The sequence below is a fragment of the Aulonocara sp. 'chitande type north' Nkhata Bay genome, linkage group LG20 (genome assembly GCF_057382095.1).
Source record: "Aulonocara sp. 'chitande type north' Nkhata Bay isolate Kocher_YH1m ecotype deep benthic linkage group LG20, A_spYH_male_GT1.1, whole genome shotgun sequence".
Lineage (NCBI taxonomy): Eukaryota > Metazoa > Chordata > Actinopteri > Cichliformes > Cichlidae > Aulonocara > Aulonocara sp. 'chitande type north' Nkhata Bay.
This window is the reverse complement of record NC_141363.1, coordinates 8,321,619-8,344,499: the sequence shown is the minus strand read 5'-3', so window position 1 is coordinate 8,344,499 and position 22,881 is coordinate 8,321,619. Positions and strand designations below refer to the sequence as shown.

Below are 22,881 nucleotides of genomic sequence, written 5' to 3'. Positions count from 1 at the left end.
TATCCGAGTTATCTCTTTTCTGTATACATATAAGAACATTTCTCCATAAATACAGGCAAACACATTGGCACCTACACACTAACACAAATGCATAGGCGGGTTCTCCCATACTTAATATCTTTATCTTTAAGTTATGTGGAAATCATCGACTCATATCAGTGTTTGACTGAGGTCCACCCTGTAAATCTACATTTTCAGAGTTGCAGCAGTTCCACGGAGTGCGACGGTTTGAGCTGGAGCGTTCCTGCTGCTTTAGTGCCCTGCTGTTGGATGAAGAGAGGGGTCGACTGTTTGTGGGAGCCAAGAACTTCCTGCTGTCTCTGTCGTTGGACAACATCGCCAAACAAGAACACAAGGTTGGCCAGAAACAACCCCCAAAACCAAACTTGTACAGCTGTAAAACATGTGGGAGTGTGAGCGGTCTGTTGATCAAAACTAAGTTACTGCTGCTGAGATTTCAACATTTTCAACTCTGTGTTTTAACGGTTATGAGTAGATTTAATTTTAGATTCTCATGTGCACAAGGCTTTTTAAAAAGTTATCCATAAAATAAGGAACTGTTTTATAAACACAGCATTTTCCCTGGTAATACACAAACCATTACCAGAAGAGATAAATCTCAACAACTCCAAATACATTTGCCATGAAAATATTTTGTGACCTTTTGTTAACTATCTTAGGTGATTATACTGGCAGAAGATGAAAGTGAGTCATTCTTACAACCACTGCAACATTGTTTACTTTCTAAGAATCATTTATTATTTTGACTCACAAAGTTAGTCACCTGTGGTTTGTATTCTTGCATTCCTGAAGGAAATATTCAGAAGTGTGGAAACATTTTTACAAACACACCCTTTAGAAAATAACATCCGTGCACATATGAGTCTACTTAAGTGTCTGACCTGAGGGGAAAAGAGAAGTGTTGTAGCCATAGAGGAAGGTAGAAAATCAAAGAGCTGGACGGAGATAAGAAAAAAACATTTATGCAAAAGAGGTTATGATTCATATCAAAAAGGTACACTTTGTGAGGCCTTTGCCTTTGGAGTATAATCAGAGCTGCAAAAAGACTTGAGTATACAGTACACACACTGGCAAAAGAACTGAAATGTATAGACACTAGAGTTACACACAAAAAAAGCCCACAAAACACATCCGTCCACAGCTGCTTGGAGTAAATTGCAAGTTTCTATCTGTCAGATATGAAACCTCTGTTGGTTTTAGGTAGATGAGGGAGTTTGATTTATGAGCTGGGTGTGCGGATTCACTGTAGCTCTCCCTGTTTTTTTTTTTTGGGGGGGGGGGGGGGGGGGGGGAGGGGTTGCAAAGTTGTTGAATGGCTGCAGGATAAAATAGGTTAGAAAGAAAGAGATGGATCAAACTGTTCTTACACTTGATGGTTTAAGTCCTGATATTAGAATAGAATAGAATAGAATAGAATAGAATAGAATAGAATAGAATAGCCTTTATTGTCATTGTACAGAGTACAACGAAATTGGAGTGCCACTCCCTTGGTGCAAGCTTCAATAATAAATATAAATGCAAAATATAAAAAGTACAAAAAAAACAATCGTAAGTACTGAAACAATAGTATGTACAATATATACAGGATAGCAGCATTAATATAATGACAGTATGAATAGCAGCATAATATAATGACAGTGACGGTATGGAATAGGTTCAATTGTTTTTGTGCTTATTTACTACGGTGATAGCTCTGGGAAAGAAGCTATCCCTGAATCTGTTTGTCCTGGTTTTATGTGACCTGTACCGTCGGCCTGACGGTAATAGTTCAAACAGTTGGTTGCTGGGGTGAGAGTGGTCCTTGATGATATTGCCAGCTCTGCTGAGGTACCGAGAGTTTGCAGTGACCTCCAGGCTGGGCAGAGAGCAGCCAGTGATCTTCTGGGCTGTGTTATATTATGAGGGAATGTATCTCTGGTACACTCTAAATAATCTAATTTAGCCAAATTAAAAATCCAGAGTAAATTTACAAGATGGACTGATCTTTGTCTGCCTGTTTCAGATCTATTGGCCTGCCCCTGTTGACTGGAGGGAGGAGTGTAACTGGGCTGGCAAAGACATCACTGTAAGTGATCACACCACACGTCACCTTAGCCCTGTGATTTCATGTTTTCATTTTTACCAGAGAAATAAAAATTGATGTGGGTACTGTGATATCACCTGGTAAAGCCCTGTTTTCAAGCCTTCCAATAAATGTTTTTGCTGTCACCAGTTTGGTTGAAAAAAGTAAGGGCAGGTCTGACTGTGAAACCACGCGCTCATTCACTAATGACTTGTGATTGACAGCTAGTTAACCAATGAGCTTGTAGTTTCATACCAAAGATAATCCATAATTCTGAAGCATAGAAGGACTGAGATTTGCAAGGTAGACTTCATTTTTTATTCAGTATAACACAAAACAAGTGACCGGGAACATAAACGAGGCAGGAAATTGCTTACAGAGGTAAAGACAGAGAGCTGTTTCCAGATAGGCTTCAATGGGGCTGGAAGTCCTTTTGCAACCACAGCTATCACCATCCAGAAGCCTCAGATAGAACGATAGAAAGTTTTTAAGAACACCAGGTATTGGCTTTATTGGCCCGACCCCACAGCTACGCCTGTGTTTTATCTTGTCTGTGATCTCTGCTTTGATTTATAAAAGTTTACAGCTGATACAGTTCAGATGTGGAACCTGAAAGTTTTTAGAAGTGTGTTGTCATCATCCTATGCAATAATACACACTGCATTATTATTATTATTATTATTATTATTATTACTCAAGGAATATTTAACTACGACCTGTTAGCTAAACTGAGTTTTTATGAGACATAATGCATCATAACATCCACTTTAACCATGTCCCATTTTACATACAGTTCAGTAAGCATTGCTACTGAGCTCCAAGTGCAGAATGTAAGCGTCCACTCCTACCCAGCCTAACACAATGCTACCTTTTAATCCACTCGAGTCATGGGAGTCATCACAAGACAGAAACACCACATTTAAACAGATAACATGTAATAATAGGTGCAGCACTCCTACTTTTGGACCTGCCATGTGGTGAGATTACTTCCTCCAAATTTGTTTCTTTGAGCCCTATTTGAATGATATCCACACAGTCTGATGTAGAGCTCACACTCAGTGTTTACACACACACTGTCTAACCAGACAGGTTTGGGATCAATGCAAACATTTCATTTTTTAAATGTCACTTAAATATTAAACTTTGTATTGCACTGCGTTAGTGAATCAGAGAAACTCAGTTGGAAACACAGTTCTTGCTGAAGATCTTTGATATATTCACTATGAGAGCAACTCACTGGGTTCTTCCTCACTGGAAGAATATGTGCAGCAGAAAATAACAGTTACATACCTTCGCTTTGACGATATGATGCAATGCAGTGAGGTCACAGAAATCTAAATATTTACCCGTTGCTTGTAAAAATGTGGCTCGTTACATTAGGTTGAATTGGATGTTTATTATCTATATGAGGATGGACGGACTGAGTGAGGTTAATAAAGAGCATCTTGGACATGAACTGCAGCAGTAGCAAAAAGATGCAGATTAACAGGAAATGAAGCAAAACCCTGATTGTTAAAGTGTTTCTATTTGGATGATTTGATCTGATTCTGATTCCGTTCTGAGATGACTGCATGCACAAAGTCTCCATGACTGAACTCATGACCTGCTGCAGAACTCACAGCAGAGTTTACCAAAAGATACGCCATCATCAAGTTCCCTTGACTTATTATTTAAGTGCCAAAAAAAGATTTTCTGTGTAATGTTCTGCATGTGGATGTAGTGTGGGCAGGGGGGGCTTGGCTTCACTGACCAACATGTAGAGGCCACCAAGAACCTATAGACCACCCAAGATTACAATTAGATAACTGTACAGGTCAGTGTGTGTGTAGGTACTTCGTGGCTTTAACTGTTTAAAACAGTAAAATCACATCTGCTTATGCAGATATACCATAAATGTGTCTATTTATACTCAAGTGTTTGACAGTGTCTGTGTGTACATTTATCCCTGTATGTGTAAGTTTCCAGTGTGTGTGTCTAATGTCTGTGAATGTGTCTTTATGTGTGTGTAAAACAAACCCGTCATCAGTGTGATTATACAGCTGTAGCAGACAGACAACGGGCTCCATTCATACAAAAATCCAGGCTCTAATTTCACCTGACCAGGAGTCTGTGTGTGTGTCTGTCTGTGCATGAGTGTGTTCAGTTTTCTGTATGCATATGTCCTGTTCGAAAGTGCGAGTAACTGTGGAGACTGTGAGTGATGAAGAGAATTAATATAATGAAGAAGATAATGAGTTATTGTGGGAGAAAGAAAGTGATAAGACAAAAGTTCAAAGAAAATGACAGATTTTGCATTAAAGTAGTTTTTTTACTCACATTTCTATCCTTTGAAATGTTATTTTTATCCTCTTTTATCCTTTTCTGTGTGAAAACTCACCCAAACCTCCACCACGCACTATTGACCCTAATTACAGAGAAATGTGTTTTCTATAGGAAGAGGTCAAAAGCTCTCCCTGCCACTTGATCTCTTCCCTCCATTCATTTTCCATGTTTGGTCCTTTCTTCATATTCCCTGTCCTCATCTAATATTGTTATTTACAACCCTCCAGTCCTTCAAACAGTAAAACCACCTTGCATGTGCCAGGACACTAAGACAAACACAGACACATGCAGATAAACAGAATTAGAGCGGGGCAGTAAACAGTTGACAGTTTACCCAGACACTTGGTCTGACTCAGCACTCTGAGGCGTCACTGTAAGGCCGGAGTCATATTCAGAACCGCAGAAGTGATAGATTGTGTGTTTATGCTGTCATTTCAGTACCCACTTGGTAACTTTCAGTGCCTTCCAAGACCCATTAATAAATCAATGGGTAGGAATTAATAATAAAAATCCTTTTCTTTATTTCATAAGTATATCATTCAAAGCAATTTCTTATGTAAAATGCTCTGTGGAAGATGCATTAATCACAATTGTAAATCAAAATTGATTTTTTTAAAGGTATCCAAGAAGCTGCATGTTGCACAATGAGTTCTGGGACATTATGAATTAGATTATGAATGAAGTCCAATAGCTCAATGGGAAGAATTAATTTAAAAAGGAGAACTCTTCCAAATACTCATGTTAGTCTTTCTGGAAGACACAAACTGAATTGTGTTAATCTTTAACTACTGAGAGAAGAAGCTCAGTGACCACCAAGTATGTCTGAAACCACCAAAGAACATTTTCTTTTCCAGCATTGTGTAGACGATCACTGTGCAGGAATTCACACACAAACAACGGTGAAAAGAATTGGAAACAAATGGAAAGAAGGCACCCTCTTATGTATATCACTTAGAGAGTTGGATTCCAGAAATCAGTCTATTTTTAGGAGAAATGTGGCCTGCCAGTATCCCCTGATACTGCATTGTCCCGTTTCACAGAGATGATCAAAGGCATTCCTATGTTATTACACTGTGATATGTTGTGTATCTAATGAACATCACCATTCCCATCAAGTCAAACCCTCTCTGCCATTAACTTTATTAAAGCTTCCTGCATCTCTTGGAATCTTTGCTTTTACACAAATTCAAACAGTTTGTTCTGGTTTTAACCAAATGGAAAATACAAGCTTCCAGCAGCTTTTATAACAGCCTAGTTGTTTTTTAAAGTTAAGTGACCTCCAGAAACCATGTCATGTCTTAGATGGAGTGCATCTAGGCACCCTGGTAACTTAGCCAGTGGAACGAGCTAGCCAAATAGCTTTGGTGCCTCAGCCTAACCAAACAACAAGTGAAAGCAAAACATAAAAATGGTCTCACAGTCAACACTCCAGTCTCAGTGAAAAGTCAGTGATGTTTCTACTTCCACACTCTTCCTGATCTCTCTGATCGTATTATGGATTTTATTTGTATTTCAAAAGCAAACTACCCTGTATATATATTTAAGTAATCCTTACTTGAAGTGTTTCAGATGTCGAGGACAAATGAAAAAATCTGATTTAGTTCAAGGACATCCTGGTAGATTAAATTTTATGCACCTGACAAACACAAAAATAGCCACTGAACCAGAACACGTTACACTTCACATAAAATGCTCAAAGAAGCATAGTTTATATGATAGCAATCGATATGGAGCCAAATACCATAAACAGAGCACAGATAGTGGCTAAAATACTACATTAATGCTGTAGATCAGGTTAATCATCAACAGAAGGAACAAAGAGAAACAGAGAAAAAGACATCTACAGCAGAACAATGCAGCATTATAAAACGTGAAGGCAAGACTTAGAGCTCAAGCTGCTGTAAGGTCACAGCCCTCATTTTGCTCACTGTTTCAACTAATGAGTCAGTGGCATGTCAAAGGTTGTCCAGGGAACCCGTTAACCCCCCCCCCCCCCCCCCCCCCACACACACCCAACCCTTCCACACACCCAAACCCTTCTGTATGTATGCACACACACACACACACTGATCAGACAATGAGAAAAAGTGATTGCTGTCATCATTTCACCTCATTCTTTTTGTATCTTTTCAGGGTCGCTCATGCATCTTTTCCCTACCCTCCTGATCTCTCTCCTTTGTCACATCAAAGACTTTTCTCTGTCAGCCTCCTGCTCTGCTGAGTGCCTCACCTTTCTCTGCCCCCTGAGACACACACACACATATCTATAACCTTCAGTGGTTTAGAACAAAGGCTTGCCATTCAGCCTTTAAAACCTACCAGGGGATTAGAGATGGAGTTGTTGTGTGAATACACAAGTTTACTTGTTGTAGTGTATACACGCACACATAAAGGTGTTTAACCAATCGATTGGCTGACTAAACTGTTGCCGTGCAGGAGACCTGGAAAACAGCAGGCCAAACAATTCACTTTCTATGAACGCTTACACAGAAACTGATATTCTGCATATTTACTCCAAAAATGATTAATTTGTCTTTTAATTGTCCAAATGATCCAGGCTCTGAGCTGTTTGCATTATGACTGTCTGCTGTTGACAGTGAGATTCATGTCTTTCCAAACCTTTAGATCCACCAATACTCACAACAATCGACAGACAGATGTTACAGTGACCTGTCTGGGGAGAAGTAGACAAGCGCAAAATGGAAAGATAAAAGCTTAAATGTGTGCTACAGTGTGTGAATATATAAGAAATAAACAATGTACTGATGACATGTTGTTTTGAACACTTTCGTAATCACAATACAGAAAATCATTTATAAAAATTCATATTCAATATAAATCTGTGGTGTGAGATTCTCATGATAATGGCAATAATTGTAGTATCCACAGCAGTCCACATATAGTATCATCTCTTTATGGGCTAATCACCTCAAAGTGTGGTGTTTGAAGACAGGAAGAAAAATGTACCATCCATTATCTTAGTATACAGTAAATCCTTTTTTTCCAGCACTCTCTTGAGATCCATCTCAGTGTAACCTGATTCTGAGATGAACAGATGTGTCTATGAATCAATAACATGCTCGCTTGTTATTAGAAAGAAGCCAGGATAATGGAAATAAGAAGACATAGAACAAAGATTAAAATGGTTTGAAAAGATATAAGTCTGGCAAAAATAAAATGGATAATGAAATATAAGTTTATCTTATTTCTTTATGTAACTATTTTGCATTCTTTTCTATAAATGTATACATATAAGTCAAAGAAACTTGACAACAAGGTTATTATAGAGATTGGTGATATTATAGCAGTTTAGGAAACATGGTTAAATTACGTGTGGATATTCATTTGACCATTTGATTGTTAGTCAGTCGTATTAACCAGGACACACATGATGTCAAACCTGTGAGTAGGAGATGGATCTGGGGACATCATAGACTAAATGGCAGACAGCTATTTACTGTATTTAAAGGTAAACACTACCACTATGTCAGGCTTGGAAAAAAGGGCATTGTATTTCATGCAAGAATTGTGTTTCAGTAGTGTACCTAACACTCTGTCTCAGAATTTGTAGAGTGCCAATCACAAAACAGTTTCCTTCCTAAAACTTCCTAAAGATCAGCCTTTAAGTTAATAATAAGTACTATATGTGTGTGTGTCTTTCAGTCTGACTGCGTGAACTACGTGAAGATTGTACACCACTATAACCGCACCCACTTATACGCCTGTGGAACGGGTGCTTTCCACCCCACCTGTGCCTTTGTCGAGGTGGGACACAGGATGGAGGTGAGGAATGTACAAAACACGACACTCACTATGCAACAGTGTAACAAGAAAGTCTAAAAATATTATACAATGTCTTTATCTGTTCTCATCTGCTGAAAATAAGATGTTTCAAACACAGAAACTTCAGTCCTCTGCCAACCAATTTAGTCTCTATTCAGTGTACCTGTCGACAGACCCTTAAAATATGGTCTTAACCTTCCTGCCTTCTTGGGACCTTTTTGTGCCACTGCTATGTGTTAAATGGCTGCCATTTCCACTGTGTTCAGTGGAATATAACCAAACTTGCCACAGGATAGTTTTTACCTGTCAATGTTAATATTCCAGTGTGAATTCCTTAAATCAGCCTAAAATGGCTGAGCAGCAGAAATCCCCACACCCATCACCCTGGGGACCATTTTCTGCCCATTGACTTCCATTATAAACGCTATTTTTCAACCCCAAATTATCATCATATGATTTTATTTTTTCTTCTTTTCTTGGATGTCAATGAAGACTCAGGGCCTTGAAGTTTTAATTTTTAAATTGCAAAAAAAATGCAAAAAAAATAATGGCAGGTCAAAATGTATGTTGGTGCCAATCTTTGGTCCATCTAAAGGCCTACTTATAATGACAATCACATATTACTTCAACTGGTTTTTTGTGGAAATATTTAGTTTCGTTTTTTGGTTTTTGGGGCTTATAACACAGGGCGCTCATGTAATAACACTGGGATTTGAAGGGTTAAAACAACGAAAATATAATTAAAACTTTACATGAATATTTCAGGGAGAAGTAGTTTTACAAGGTTGGCTAATTTAAAGTGGAATAAAATATGGATATATGGTCTTTTTATGGCGTGGCTGAGAATGGTCCCTAGGGTGATGGGTGTGAGTTTTTTAAAGGATGGCAGGAGGGTTAAGTGTATAAAGAATTTGGCATTTACATCTACTTTACAACAAATCTCAAAAATAAAATTAAACCCCCAATTTATAGAAGGACTATGCAAATATAATCACGCTGTAAAATCCCTTCCCTCCTCTGTCCATCAGGACCACGTGTTCAGGATTGACCCCTCTGAAGTGGAGGACGGGAAAGGAAAGAGTCCGTATGATCCTCGACACAACGCTGCATCTGTGCTCGTCGGTAATTGCACCCATGCAAACTAATATGAGATGACTGAATAAGAACGTTCATTTAATGGGTCTTGAAATTGGGCTGATTTGACGTACTACAAATATATTATCCAAACAGTCGTTGACTAATTCTGTCTCCTAGGTGATGAGCTGTATGCAGGCGTGGCCACAGATTTAATGGGAAGGGACTTCACCATCTTCAGAAGCCTGGGGAAACGCCCCTCTATCCGCACTGAACAGCATGATTCAAGATGGCTTAATGGTGCACTTTTGTCTTTTTTTTATCAGATTATGTGTTGAGACGACTCACATGAAGAATTACACTGTGTTGATAGGAAAGGTTATTTTTGACTAATTTTTTTCTTTGATTTTCTTTACCAGAACCAAAGTTTGTTGGGTCCTTTTGGGTCCCTGAAAGTGAGAACCCAGATGACGATAAGGTCTTTTTCTTCTTCCGGGAGACAGCGGTTGAGGCTCAAGGGTTGGGAAAATCTACCTACTCCAGAATCGGACAGCTATGCAGGGTAAAATCCAGCAGCAATTCCAGCTGGATTGTTGACAAATATAAATAAAATATCCTCTTAAATTTATCTTGGCTATTTTTTCTCCAATCAGAATGATATGGGCGGTCAGCGAAGCCTGGTGAACAAGTGGACAACATTTCTGAAGACCCGTCTGATCTGCTCGGTACCAGGAGCTGATGGCAGCGACACGTACTTCGATGAGCTGCGTAAGTACAGCTGTGCAAACTGTCAGAAGTACAAGTATGTACTGTGTGAACTATTTTAAGATGAAAATTGTGCTGAGTAAAAATATGCTATAACATAAATGAAGTAAACAAAGCTTTCACTCGACATCCTCCTCCTGTTAGGTTGTTTGCCACTTTCACCAAAAAACTTTGGTCATTACTAACGTTTTGTTTTTCCTGTCACCGCTTCTAAGATATTGTGCATTATAATCTGGTAGTCTCACTTTTCAGTAGACAGAGAACAGAAAAGCAAAAAAAAAAGTGCTGATTTTCCTTTTTGGATTTTTATCCAGAAGGACATTCTGCGGGCAAATGGAGAAAAGGTCCTGGAACGCATAATAAAAAAAAAAAGGATTTCTGACCTCAATTGTAGATTACCATTCAGTCTAACATTCCTGCAGACTTGGAGCAAGCATGAGTGACAGATTAATTGGTAATAGATTCTGGCCTGATCGAAAGCCAATGTTTTTGCTGTGGGTTTAGAGAAAGTTAGAGGCTCGTCTCTGGTAACTCTTCATATGACAAAAACCTATAATGTGTTTTCAGGAGATGAAATCCAGAAGTGAGACTAAATTTATAAAGCATATCAAATGACAAAGAAACCACAATTTTCCTGTAAACCTATATGAATTTCCACCGAGAAGTTATACTTTTCATTATATATATATGTATATATGTGTATATTTTTAAAAGCCTTTTCTAAAGACTGTCCTGTACACCTTGCACACCAAGCACACATTCCCAGTTTTGTGGTCTGTTTAAGCTCCAAAACCTTCCATATCTTCCTCTGACATGACGGTGCCACTCTTTCAACCCCTATCCTTTGGCTCCAGGAGGAGATTTATGAGTTTGGTGCATAGACGCCAATTTCTAACCACATTTTGCAGTTGTAATAAAATGAATGTCTGGTGAAATATAGTGTGATTCTATGAGGGATCCTTGGACTCAGAGGACAAATGTAAATCATGTTTGTTTCTCTGGAAAAAAAATGACCCTTTTTTGAACCCATCCTCAGAGCAGTGTCCAGTACCCATACCCATAAGAAGTTATAAAATGCAAGTCAAGCTGATGAGTATCCTAAGAGCAATGTTAGGCACATTTTTTGCCTTTTAAAGCTATCTGTGAATACAAAATGGACATAGCTGTGATGTTTGGTAGTTTGGCACTCCTCATCTTGTTTTTTGTTTTTTTTATAAACTGAAATAGTCCTGTTTATAATAAATTTAGCATTAACCCGCAGTGCAAAAACTAATTGTGGAAGTTATTCCATCAGAGAATAGACACTAACAGTGAGTCTGTCATGAAGATCAGAAGACCTCAGTATCACTTTAGCACAAAGTCTGAGTTTTTATCAGAGACCTGACATTCAAACATGATTTACAGGCGACATTCAGAATTTTTCTGTTGTAATTTTTAAAATCAGCAATAGTGCTTTAAAATATAAACAATAAAGCATTTAGGAACCTTTTTATGGGGTTTTCACCTTCATAATGAGTCAGTTAGGTGTAATAAAAAGACATGCAGGCCAGTTATTTAGCTAACTATACCTGAGATGACCAGAGATTTCTTTCAAATAAAAAACAAGTTGCTTTTGGTTTGTTTCGCTCTATCTGGAATTCAGGATTTACTTTTACCAAAATGAGAAATTACTTATACGTATTAATAAAATTATTATTGGAATATATTTTTAAAAGAAGGAGCTATTTGTTGTTATACAACTACTCCCCGAACCTGCAGTCATGTGGTTTGCTGAGCAGCTGCACGAGTTTCAGCTCTCAAGATGTTTCCGATAGAGCTTTCTTGGCTGTATCTGTGGGCTATAATATGATCTGTCTTTGTGCTTATCTCATGACATAGTGAAAGGAAAAGTAAGTGGTTTAGGCTAAAGTCTAAATTACCCTTTGGCCACATCTGTCCATCACATTCCCTCATGAACTTTCAGTCTCTTGTCTTGACCTTGATTTTTTCCAACTATATCCATGTAAAAATAAATAATTGTTAATCTGAAGTTTTTGTTCTATTAAAGTATGTGCACCATGTTATGTCTTTAGAAGCAGGAATTTCATTAAAGTACATGGAAACACATTTTGTGGCTCAAGACTAAGAAATACGCTCTTGTTTATTATGGAGATCTCAAACCTGACAATTGAAGCAAAAACTTAATGAAACTCAGTTTGTTTAAAAGATTTTTATAAGCTGCATGAACCTGTGGTGGATTTTGTTCCATGTCATGACCCTCAGTTATCAGTAACATGTCTCGTTAAGGTTCTTAGACATGGCCAAAGGGTTTTGTTTATCTTTCACTCAACCTTTGACCGTTAGTCTACTGCCACCTGACCAGTGTGTGTGTGTGTGTGCATCCTTAGGCGATGTTTTCCTGCTGCAGACGAGAGACAGAAAGAACCCTCTGGTTTACACCGTCTTCTCCACTTCCAGGTCAGAATCTGTTCATATTACGTGTGTATGTTTGTGCATGTCTGTGTGTGAGGAGAGACGTTTTTGTGTATTTTGCGTGTTTTGCGTGTTTTTGTTGCATCTAACCCAACTCCCTCTGTCCACCAGCAGCAGTGTATTTAAAGGCTCAGCTGTGTGTCTCTACTCCATGAATGACATCCGGAGGGCCTTCCTGGGGCCATTTGCTCACAAAGAGGGGCCCAACTACCAGTGGGTCCCCTTCCAGGGAAAAGTGCCCTATCCCCGCCCCGGAATGGTATGTCAGTAATCATAAAAGCGCATCAGCGTCACAGTATCTAGAGTTTCCAGAAGTGCAGTGTTGGCTGATCAAGTAAATGTACACATATTTGCGTAATTGTGAGAAACTTTTACTTGGAAGTGTATATTTTAGATTACGTTAATGTTTAGTTATTACTTAAAATCTGATTTTAAGTACAAAACATATATACATCCTATAATATATAACACATTGCCATAGATTTAATGACCCAATAAATTAATAATGCTAGACCATCACATACAGTGGAATATTCTTTAGTATGTCTTCAGTGTTGAATTTGTTGCCTCAAACTAAAACTCAAAACAAAACAAAAAAGTTGTAAAAAAATGGCCTCATAGTCACATTGAGACAGTATTCAATATTAAATATTTTTTTCTTCCAAACCCCCTTTCCTTTCAATCAATATGTGCTCATTATGGGCCTTTCCATTCAGCTAAGCACACAAGTGTAGCATCAGCATGATTTGTTATGCAGAGCTTCAGCTGTTACTGCTGCTGGAGAACAATCCCTATTGTATGAATGCAGAATACTAATTGTATTTGGCCTACAGAAAACCCTCCCTCACGCCATCATTACCTCGCTGGATTGTAAAATTAGCAGAACAAATCAGATTTTAAGAACGCGATCTTGCTTACAAGTACATTTACGCAAAAAGTGCACATAATGCACATTCTGATTTAAAATGCATAACCCACAAAAAAAAAAACAAACAAACAGTGTGGCTCAATAAAGTGCAAATTAGTAAAAAGAAAAACGTGGAATTGTATGAGAATAGACGCTGCATGATGCTAAATTGAGTTTTCAGCATTTAGAAAATCCAGGACTGGAATTTTAATTAAAGAGGGTGGCTGGACTCTGACCTGGTGTAAATCTCTTTTAAGTCCTTGAGACCATCACACCATAATCACCTCTCTGTTGAACTGTGCTTTGTGTACTTCAGGTCAGCTAAAGTGCTGAGAAGTTCGGCATTTAATTTCAGTTTACATCCAGAAAGACAAAACAAGTTTACTCATCAAATATCAGTCATTGTGCAATGACCGAGTCCAAACATAGTAAATAGCAGAGCACTGACTCAGAGTCAGCTGTTTTTTGCAGAGCTTTACAGCAGCCGCATGCATGCACGTTCACGCATTCAGGTCCTGAGAGAAAATGTGTACTCACAGTAGTTTCACTGTAGTAGTAGTTTTTTAAAATCCTCTTTTTATTTGTATCCCCACTGATGTTCAGTAAAGTGCACTAACCTCAATGTAAAATTTTTACATTTCCCAAAATACTAATTCGATTTTTTCTGCCCTTCTTTAGTGCCCCAGCAAGACATTCGGCAGCTTTGAGTCAACAAAGGGTTTCCCAGATGATGTGATTCAGTTCGCGCGTCACCACCCTCTAATGTACAACCCGGTCTACCCTATGAGCCGAAGGCCCATCTTCATCAGGACCAATGTGGACTACAGCTTTACACAGATCGCTGTGGACAGAGTCAATGCTGCTGATGGACAGTACGATGTCATGTTCATTGGCACAGGTGAATGAGCAGTAATCATTTCTAACTCTAGGGTTAAACAGGAAAATGATGAAATTAGTTATTAAGCGGTTGTGTGTGTGAAATTTCAGATAAAGGGACAGTACTAAAGGTGATCAGTGTCCCCAAGGAGAGCTGGAACAACATGGAGGAACTTTTACTGGAGGAGTTGGAAGTTTTCAAAGTAAGAAAACTGTGTACATGAAAGTACATGTATTTAGCACATTTAGTCATCATGACATGTTGTATTCTTACAAGCATTAAATCTCAATGAAGTGTTGAAATTAATGGATCATTCAAACTTGCATGCCTTTTATTAAGTGTACTGTACTCCCTGGACACGACCTAAAGAGGAAAACAAAGGATAGTTTGAAAGAACATTGTATACATATGCATGTATACATCCATTGTTTATTGTATTATTGTAGTATATTTACCTTACAATATAAAGCACCTTGAAGTTTTGATTTGGTGCCATATAAATAAAATTGAACTACATACTGATAATTTTGGTCAAATCTAAAAAGTATGTTATTTAGTTTGGTACATCTCTTCTCCTTCCCAGGACGCCTCATCTATCATCAACATGCAGATCTCCTCAAAGCGGGTATGCTTGTTTAATTCTTAAAAGCCCCAAAATCATGTTTTTAAGAGTATGTCAAACAGTGCAGCACTGTATTATCTTTAGTCAATTATTTCCTCTTCACAGTGGAAATGGTTGACATATCTAGACTTAGAAATTAATCGACCTGTTTATCTGCACAGCAATATATTTATATGCCCCGAAAGAGCAATATAGTATCTGAGGCTGTACTAAATCAGAATGGTGATGATGGATAATGCACAATATAACCAAAGAGAGCCAACATAAATTGCCATAATGGACACATGGATGGTATTTCTGGCACATAAGCTGTTGTGCTGTTTCAGAATAAAGCATGTTTTAAATGCTTCTCTTTGCTTGCTTTGTTTTCACAGCAACAGCTGTATGTCGGCTCTGACACAGGCCTTGCCCAGATTCCACTTCACCGCTGCAGTGTATACGGGAAGGCCTGCGCTGAGTGTTGCCTGGCCAGAGACCCGTACTGTGCCTGGGATGGAACTTCCTGTACTCGCTACCTGCCAAACACAAAGAGGTCTTCGACATTAACATGACCTATAACAGATGATCTTTACTTAAAAGAAAAAAGTGAATTTGCAAATACTGTCGTGCAATAAAACATTCCTTTTCTTAAACTAAAATGTCAAACTTGTTACAGACGTTTTCGCCGCCAGGATGTAAGAAATGGAGACCCTAACACTCTGTGCTCAGGAGGTACAATTCTTTCATCATTTCCATATCTACAACAATGATTTTTGTAGACATGTTAGGAAAACTGGTGTTAATCCTATTTGTTAAGACTAAACTATGCAAGCTGTAGTCTGATGCTTCTTGGACTCATTGAGAAGCTTGCCATCTGAAATCTTACAGTCCTTATGCCAAATAATCTAAAATATCCCCCGCTTTCACCCCTGGTGACCTCTGTCCGCTCAGGCCACAATACCAGCATTTTGTTGCTGTCTTGCTGCCACAAAACTGAATCAGGCTAATCGCTCAAACTGAAGGAGCTCCTGAGTAATGCGATTACATCATTTGGCATGCAAGCTGTGTTGTGTAAAACTAATGAAGGTCAGAGTAATTGTCTGTGATGAGATCGGCACTACCCCAAAGTACCATAAAATGCTGATCAGGAGTCTGTTTGGCAGTTTGTAGACCATTGTTTCACCAGTAATCTGTGTAATCCTCTCCCCACCTCTGGCCTTGATGTAGGCTGACTTTTAAGTCTTTGAGTACTTTTGTGCAATTTTATGGCTGTGGTTAAGATTTAGGGTCATATCACTCATTTTAGAAAATGTTATCAAGTCAAGTCAAGTCAACTTTATTTGTCAATTCTGCCACATGTACAGGACATACAGAGAATAGAAATTTCGTTACTCTCAAACCTGTGTCTGCCTGTCTGTTTTTTCTAGTAACATTTCTGGATTCACCATCCTATCCTTCCAGGTTCCTCTGTCTTATTCTAACCTGGACATGTTTTGTTATTAGTGAGCACATGTGCTGCTCTACATTGACTCATTTTGTGTTTGTCTCTGCTGCCCCCTGCAGATCATCATAAGCATCGTATTGCAGAGAAGAAGCTGTATGGTGTAGAGGGAAGTAGCACTTTCTTAGAGTGCGTCCCCAAATCCCTTCAGGCCAGAATCACCTGGACCTTCCAGAAACATCCACAGAATCGACGAGAAGAGGTGAGAGGAATGGCTGACACTGGCCAGAGATGATGACCGAGAAGTCATTAAAGTATACTGTGGCATTTATAGGTCATGAAAATGTTTTGTGTGTGTTTGCATCATCAGATCAGATCAGAAATCAAATTCTTTCGTTTATAATTACTTTAGCAAACAACAGCTTTGCAGCTTTAGAGCTTATTTCTTTTCATGATTTAAGTTGATTTTTTCTTGCTTATAGGTCCGTCTAGATGATCGCATACTCCAGACAGACAGAGGTCTTCTGATTCGCCGTGTCCTGAAAAGAGATATTGGCATCTACCAGTGCCATGCAATGGAGCACGGCTTCACCCAAACTTTACTAGGCATCACCTTAGAACTCGTACCTTCCACACCTTCATTTGTCTCCAATCTACCCTCCGATGCCCCTGTTCGATTAGACCCCCGCAGCGGAGGCGGACCCCCAATGACCAATCAAAAGCTTTGGTACCGGGACTTCATGCAGCTGGTGGACCATCCGAACCTAAACACAGTTGACCAGATTTGTGAGCAGGTTTGGGCACGCAGGAACACCGGTGGTGACCAGGTGGGTAAGGACATCGCACCTCTGCGTCCTGCTGTCCGCCCACCTAATAAGAAATGGAAGCATCTTCAGGAGATAAGGAAGGGGAGAAACCGTCGGACCCACGATGGGAAACCAAACCCGCGTGCGCCACGCAGTGCAGGGGAGTAACGATGTGGAGAAAGAAATGGAGGGAGAAAAGAATGACTGAAACAAGAAGAAAGCAGGAGAACGACAGAGACTGAGAAACCAAGAACTCCTGGAGGTGTTCACGCATACAGATACACCCACATACGCACACACTTACACACACGGACACACACAGCACCTCCTCTATTGTGTATATTTATCTATGGATGCCCCCACTATATGGTAGTCCAATCCCTGAGTCCTCATCCCACTGGCCAGTCCCTGCATGTGCTGCTCTAACTGATTCTGCACGATCCCTTTATAGTTCCACTAGATTAGTGAGTTTACTAGCAGATACATGGGAGTAAACACACCTTTATGTGTGAGCAATAAACTCACTTACCTGTCATGGGTTCATAGCAAAGGATTTCCACATCTCAAAAAATCCAATTACACATTGCGTGTAGTTAGTGCGTCACAGTGTGCACACTGTTTTAAAGGACTGAACCACAGAAACAAATGTAAGCCCAAAAATTTTGGATTAACTCCAAACGGCTTTTCTGCCCTGAAGATTTCCTGCCAGCGTAGCAAAAGTGTGGACTCTTGTTTTATGCACAATGGGACCGAACGGAGCAACTGGAACGTACAAAAAAGTAACTGGAAACACATTACTATTTAAGTTCAATTGCACAGGCAGTTAAAAAAAAAAAGTAACATTTGAAACTTGTTCATAGAAATGAACAACTTCCTGTGGTGTTGTACACAGCAAGTGCATTCATAATAATGTCACCTTTCCATGGTTTTGCGCATATTACATAAAGCTGTCACAAAAGAAAGAGCTGGCATCCTGGCATCACAGCAAATAACTGGTTATGTTATATTTTGCTGTTTAAAAAAATATATTTTGCAGTTTCCTCGGGCAATTTAAGGCATGTCACAGCAAACTAAATTAAACAATGCAAAGCAGGTGGTCATAGTTAGAGAGCAGGCATATTTGGCCTGATGTGATTACATATATTGTTTTACATACTGGCTTGAACCACTGTAGAAAGAGTAGAGGAAAATCTACTCGGAATTCCATGAAATGACAAAAAGATGTTTACAGTACAAAGACACAGATGGAGCACAAAGAAATCAGTTTGAAAGCAAATAATAACCTAAATAAGTATGTCTAAAACTAACCTGGTATCTGTTATGTGTAAAAATACAAGAAATACAGTAGGAAGAGCTCTGACATAATCCAAAACCTCACTCCAAAGATTAAAAATTAGCTGATTTCAACATTTTGTGCGTAAACATTAAGACGAAATGATGACGGGTGTTTTTTGGGTGAGGAGCATTAATATGGCAAGCAGGATGAAGAGGAAAAGGAAAGATATTGGTGGACTCCAAGTATGACAACCTGTGTTTCTGGGCTACGTTGCGGTATATATATTAGCATGATATTTATGAGTGAGTCTATAATTTTAATTTTAATTTTTTTTTTTTTTGGTATTCGAAGCGGTACTTCTTTTGTTTTACACTGTTCTTGCATATATTGTTTGTTTTTAAATAGTTATGCAAAGATTTAAATTAAGCGAGTCACAGATTCTTCGTCTAGCACGGTTATAAAAACCACAGCGCATTTTCACTGCAACAGAAAAGAAAAACAACTCTATCTGACTTCATACACTGTTGTAATCACTTCTCGGTTTGGTGTTCCGGTCATTAGTATTACTGATTTCTGCTGCTTAATGATGTCATCCCTACATAATGGACAATTAGTACTATAAGGTCTTCCTTCTCATGTCTTAGTCTAATCTCTCGCTGTGTACTGTCTGTATAGAAGTCTTTGTTTGTTGGTTGTCTGTGCTAACATTGTGTGTGTAGCCCTGCCCCTAGTGTCCATTGTGTGTACAGGCTTAGGTGAAGCCTACCTGTGGTACCATACTTTAATGTATCATAGTCTATCCACATGAAAGAAAGTGAAACTGGCTGGCCTTGTAAAATAAAACATGCTTTTTATTTGCGTTCAGTCTGTTTTTCATGATGAATATGTGGTCTGTTTATGTTTCATGGCATAAACTAGACCTGTGAGTGGACTTTTGATGTTTGGATTCATTGTTGCTGTTATTTATATACCTTCTTTATAGAGATGTAATTAACTCGTTAAACTGAACTGAACCGACTGACGCCTGTAAAAGGGACACTCTGCATTTTGACACCACGTCCAGGTAGAGAGAGGTTACTGCATAAGTAAATAAGTAAACTGATTTTCATTGCAGGAGCATGCTGCTAGTCTCTGCATGTGCCAACGCCTGCTTTTTATTCACAGAACTACTTAAGTTGTGCTAATATTAACTCTATAGGGGTTTTCCTTCTTACAAAACTGCATTTTTTTTACACTGGTAGTGATGTCAAACTGCCTGAGTATTCCTTTTAACCCAGCTGTTGTTTTGTGCTTGAAATTGCATGACCAATGTTAGTGGCTAATGCATTTGACAAAGGTGTGGTGGCAAGAAAGAGATGGGGAGAAAGAAAGCACAATGTTGAATATTATTATTATTATTCGTATGTATTTATGTGCAAAGATAAGCTGATATGTTGTGGTGGATTTTTATTTTTCCTATACATGTAGATTTACATCTGTGTTGTTTGTGTTTTGCTTAAAATTACTCATCCCCAACAATTTTGTACATTACAGCCAATGGAGAAGCTCTTCCTTAAAGACAGTGTCCACTTAGAGTCTTTGATGTGCACACAGTCCTCCAATCAAATAGTCCTGTTGGATTCCATGTCATGTGACGCACCCCTGTTCAACAGCTCACAAGGAGAAGCTTGTATGTGTGTGTTTGTGTGTGTGTGTGTGTGAGGGTGGGTGAATTGTATGCTTCTGTTTTATGCGTGTGTGTCCGTGTGTGAGTCTCGGGGGGGGGAAGCAAAGCTCTGTATATAATGGCAAAGGAACAGCTGTGTGTAGAGTGGTCTGTAGATGAAAGTTCAAAGGTCGAAGGCCAAAGTAACGTGGTGCACTGTAATACTCCCAGTTATTTGTGAAATGTCTTGTCATGTTTTTTTTCATTAACACAATAAAAATATGCAGTTACTTCCACATTTGCTTGTAATCTCTCCTGTTCAACTATCAGAATGAACTGATTTCATGAAGTTACATAAATATGAAAAAACAGGAAGTTAGCTGCACATAAAATAGTAACTAAATGCACTTCACACTACAAAAACATTCAACTACAGGTTCTCAGTACCTCAGAATGATGGTCCAATAAAAATGATGACAATTTTAAAGAACAGAAAAAAGGAAACAACTAAATTTCAAACACTGATTTTTAGTCTCCTTGCAGGTTAAAGAAGTGTAAATATTACATTTTTAAGTGACTTACTTGTTTTATATGTTTTACAGAGAGATACATTTAGATCAATCTTTTATTAAATTTAGTTTATTTCAACTTTTACAGTTTTTTCTGAATGCTTAAACCCTAACTGTGATTCCTGTAGCACAATCTCTAAAACTATTCAGACTTATAGCAAAACCACTCACTGAGTTTGCAAAACTAAAAGCACAAAAACTGCTTTGCACTCAGTTTGCAATTTTGTAACACACACTTTGCAAAACTGTAGGCACAATTCACTGCACAACACTCAATTACCAAATTTCCAACACACTCCTAGCAAAAGTATACACATGTATGGCTATCATTAACACTAATTTGCCAACTGTCTGGCACACTTTCACATGTGAAAACTTCTTTAGATAATTAGTTCACTTTGCAATCAGCCTAAGCACTATAATACAGGTAAGCTGTGTTTGCGGAGTACAATGGAGGGAGCAGAAAGAGTGAGAAGAAGAGGAGGCCGAGGAAGAGGACGTGGAGGTGAAGAAGTAGGATGAAGAGGACGACAAGGACAAGGAGGAGCAAGAGGAAGACGAGGAGGGGGGAGAGGAAGATGAGGAGGGGGGAGAGGAAGGGTAGGAAGAGTAAGAAATAGAATTGCTGATGACATCAGAGCTACAATAGTGGACCATGTAATCAACCGTGGAATGACCCTGAAGGTAGCTGGCCAACAGGTCCAGCCTAACTCGAGCCGCTACACTGTAGCAAGTACCATAAGGACATCTTGAAATGAGAATCGGTTAGTACAGTCACTTCGCACAAAGATTTGTAGCACTGCCATATGCCAATGAGAAACACACCAACACCATTGATGTAAAAATACTGAAATTGTTAGTTTACAGAATTGCTAGATGACCAGATGCTGGGGGCAGAGGAAGCATGTTCACTGCAGACCAAGTAACCCATATAGTCATTATGGCGATTGCAAATAATCCTATACTTGGAAATAAACACTTGTGTTTGTTTTGATGTGTTTGAATAAACACCAGTACTTGAAGTTTGGATCCCTCTATGCTTATGGATCTATGACAGAAGTATGAGCTCAAACTGACATAGCCTACCTTGTGCACAGGGAAAGCAAAAGCCAGATGTGTTTTGTATTCATACCATCAGTGTGCAGTTGGCGCATTGTGTGCTTAGTAGATGATGGCTTGTGTGTACTGTTTGATACGGAAACACCATTTTTACGAAGGTGTGAAGAGTTAATCTAGCTGTGTTTGCTTTTGCAAGAGAACTACAATGTTTTGATTATTGGTTGACAGGTTTTCTTATTTGTGTGAAGAGTTTTGCAAAATTAGCCAATAGTTACAATAAATGTGCTTACAGTTTTTGCTCGTTGCTTGAACACTATAAACTCATGCTTAGACTAAAGTAACACAACTTGAAGCTTTTGTTACCATACCTCAAACACATGTACCCATACCTTAAACAAAAGTGCTGCTTTGCACTCTGGTTGCAATTATGCAACACACTTACTCCTTTATGCAACACACATGGTCCTGCATACTACACTCTATTTCATACATAAGACACTTCGTTCAAAAATTAAATTTCAGGGTGCCATTTGGAAAACACATGTATCCAAAATACAAAACACATCGGGTAATTGCAACCACTCAAATATACACCTGAAGGCACTTACTTGCAAAACTGAACACCAATTAGCCAACCACAAAAAGCCCTCAGTTTAGCCATTTCAAGAACTTTGCAAGCATGGATGGAGGGAGAGCAAGAGGAAGAGGAGGAGGAGGTCAAAGAGGCCATGCACGGACCCATATTTCTGATGATATAAGAGCAACTTTGGTGGACCATGTCATCAACCACGGCCTGACTATGAGGGAAGCTGGGCAGAGAGTCCACCCACATCTAAGCCGCTTCACAGTGGCATCTGTAATACGAACATTCCGACTAGAAAACAGGTCTGTCTTCACCTCCATACCTTCTGCTCTACTCAGATGGTTTTATAGCACTGTTCTACAGTATATCACATTACCATATCAAGTGTACGGGGTGCTAATGCTCCTTTTGCAGCCAAAGTGGTAGTTTCTGTGAAACATACCATGATTACTTATATTGAAGTACAGTGTTGTACAGTGGATGATACAGTATATACAGTGAAGTACTGTAAGAAAAATAAGCAAACCGATGACAATATGTGGTTGTATTTCTCTAGAATGACTCGAAGACCTTCTGGGGGAGGACGCCAACGCCTGTTCACACAACGGCAGGAACTTG

The 22,881-nt window shown here is 38.9% G+C and overlaps 1 protein-coding gene across 3 annotated transcripts in view; it reads left to right on the top strand.

The window, feature by feature from the left end:
* sema3b (sema domain, immunoglobulin domain (Ig), short basic domain, secreted, (semaphorin) 3B) overlaps positions 1-20,350 on the top strand; it is a 72,876-nt gene extending 52,526 nt beyond the window's left edge. For 2 of the 3 annotated variants that reach the window (XM_086276713.1, XM_086276714.1), the window contains exons 3-18: positions 199-356; positions 2,024-2,086; positions 8,069-8,188; positions 9,217-9,310; positions 9,443-9,562; positions 9,682-9,824; positions 9,916-10,030; positions 12,415-12,484; positions 12,611-12,758; positions 14,085-14,304; positions 14,394-14,485; positions 14,867-14,908; positions 15,280-15,437; positions 15,561-15,616; positions 16,448-16,587; positions 16,808-20,350. In XM_086276713.1, coding sequence (XP_086132839.1) covers positions 199-356; positions 2,024-2,086; positions 8,069-8,188; positions 9,217-9,310; positions 9,443-9,562; positions 9,682-9,824; positions 9,916-10,030; positions 12,415-12,484; positions 12,611-12,758; positions 14,085-14,304; positions 14,394-14,485; positions 14,867-14,908; positions 15,280-15,437; positions 15,561-15,616; positions 16,448-16,587; positions 16,808-17,299 — 2,231 coding nt within the window. In that variant the 3' untranslated portion in view covers positions 17,300-20,350. The remainder of the gene's footprint in view (positions 1-198; positions 357-2,023; positions 2,087-8,068; positions 8,189-9,216; positions 9,311-9,442; positions 9,563-9,681; positions 9,825-9,915; positions 10,031-12,414; positions 12,485-12,610; positions 12,759-14,084; positions 14,305-14,393; positions 14,486-14,866; positions 14,909-15,279; positions 15,438-15,560; positions 15,617-16,447; positions 16,588-16,807) is intronic. The other variant, XM_086276715.1, reaches the window with a different exon arrangement.
* The last annotated feature ends 2,531 nt before the right edge of the window (positions 20,351-22,881 follow it).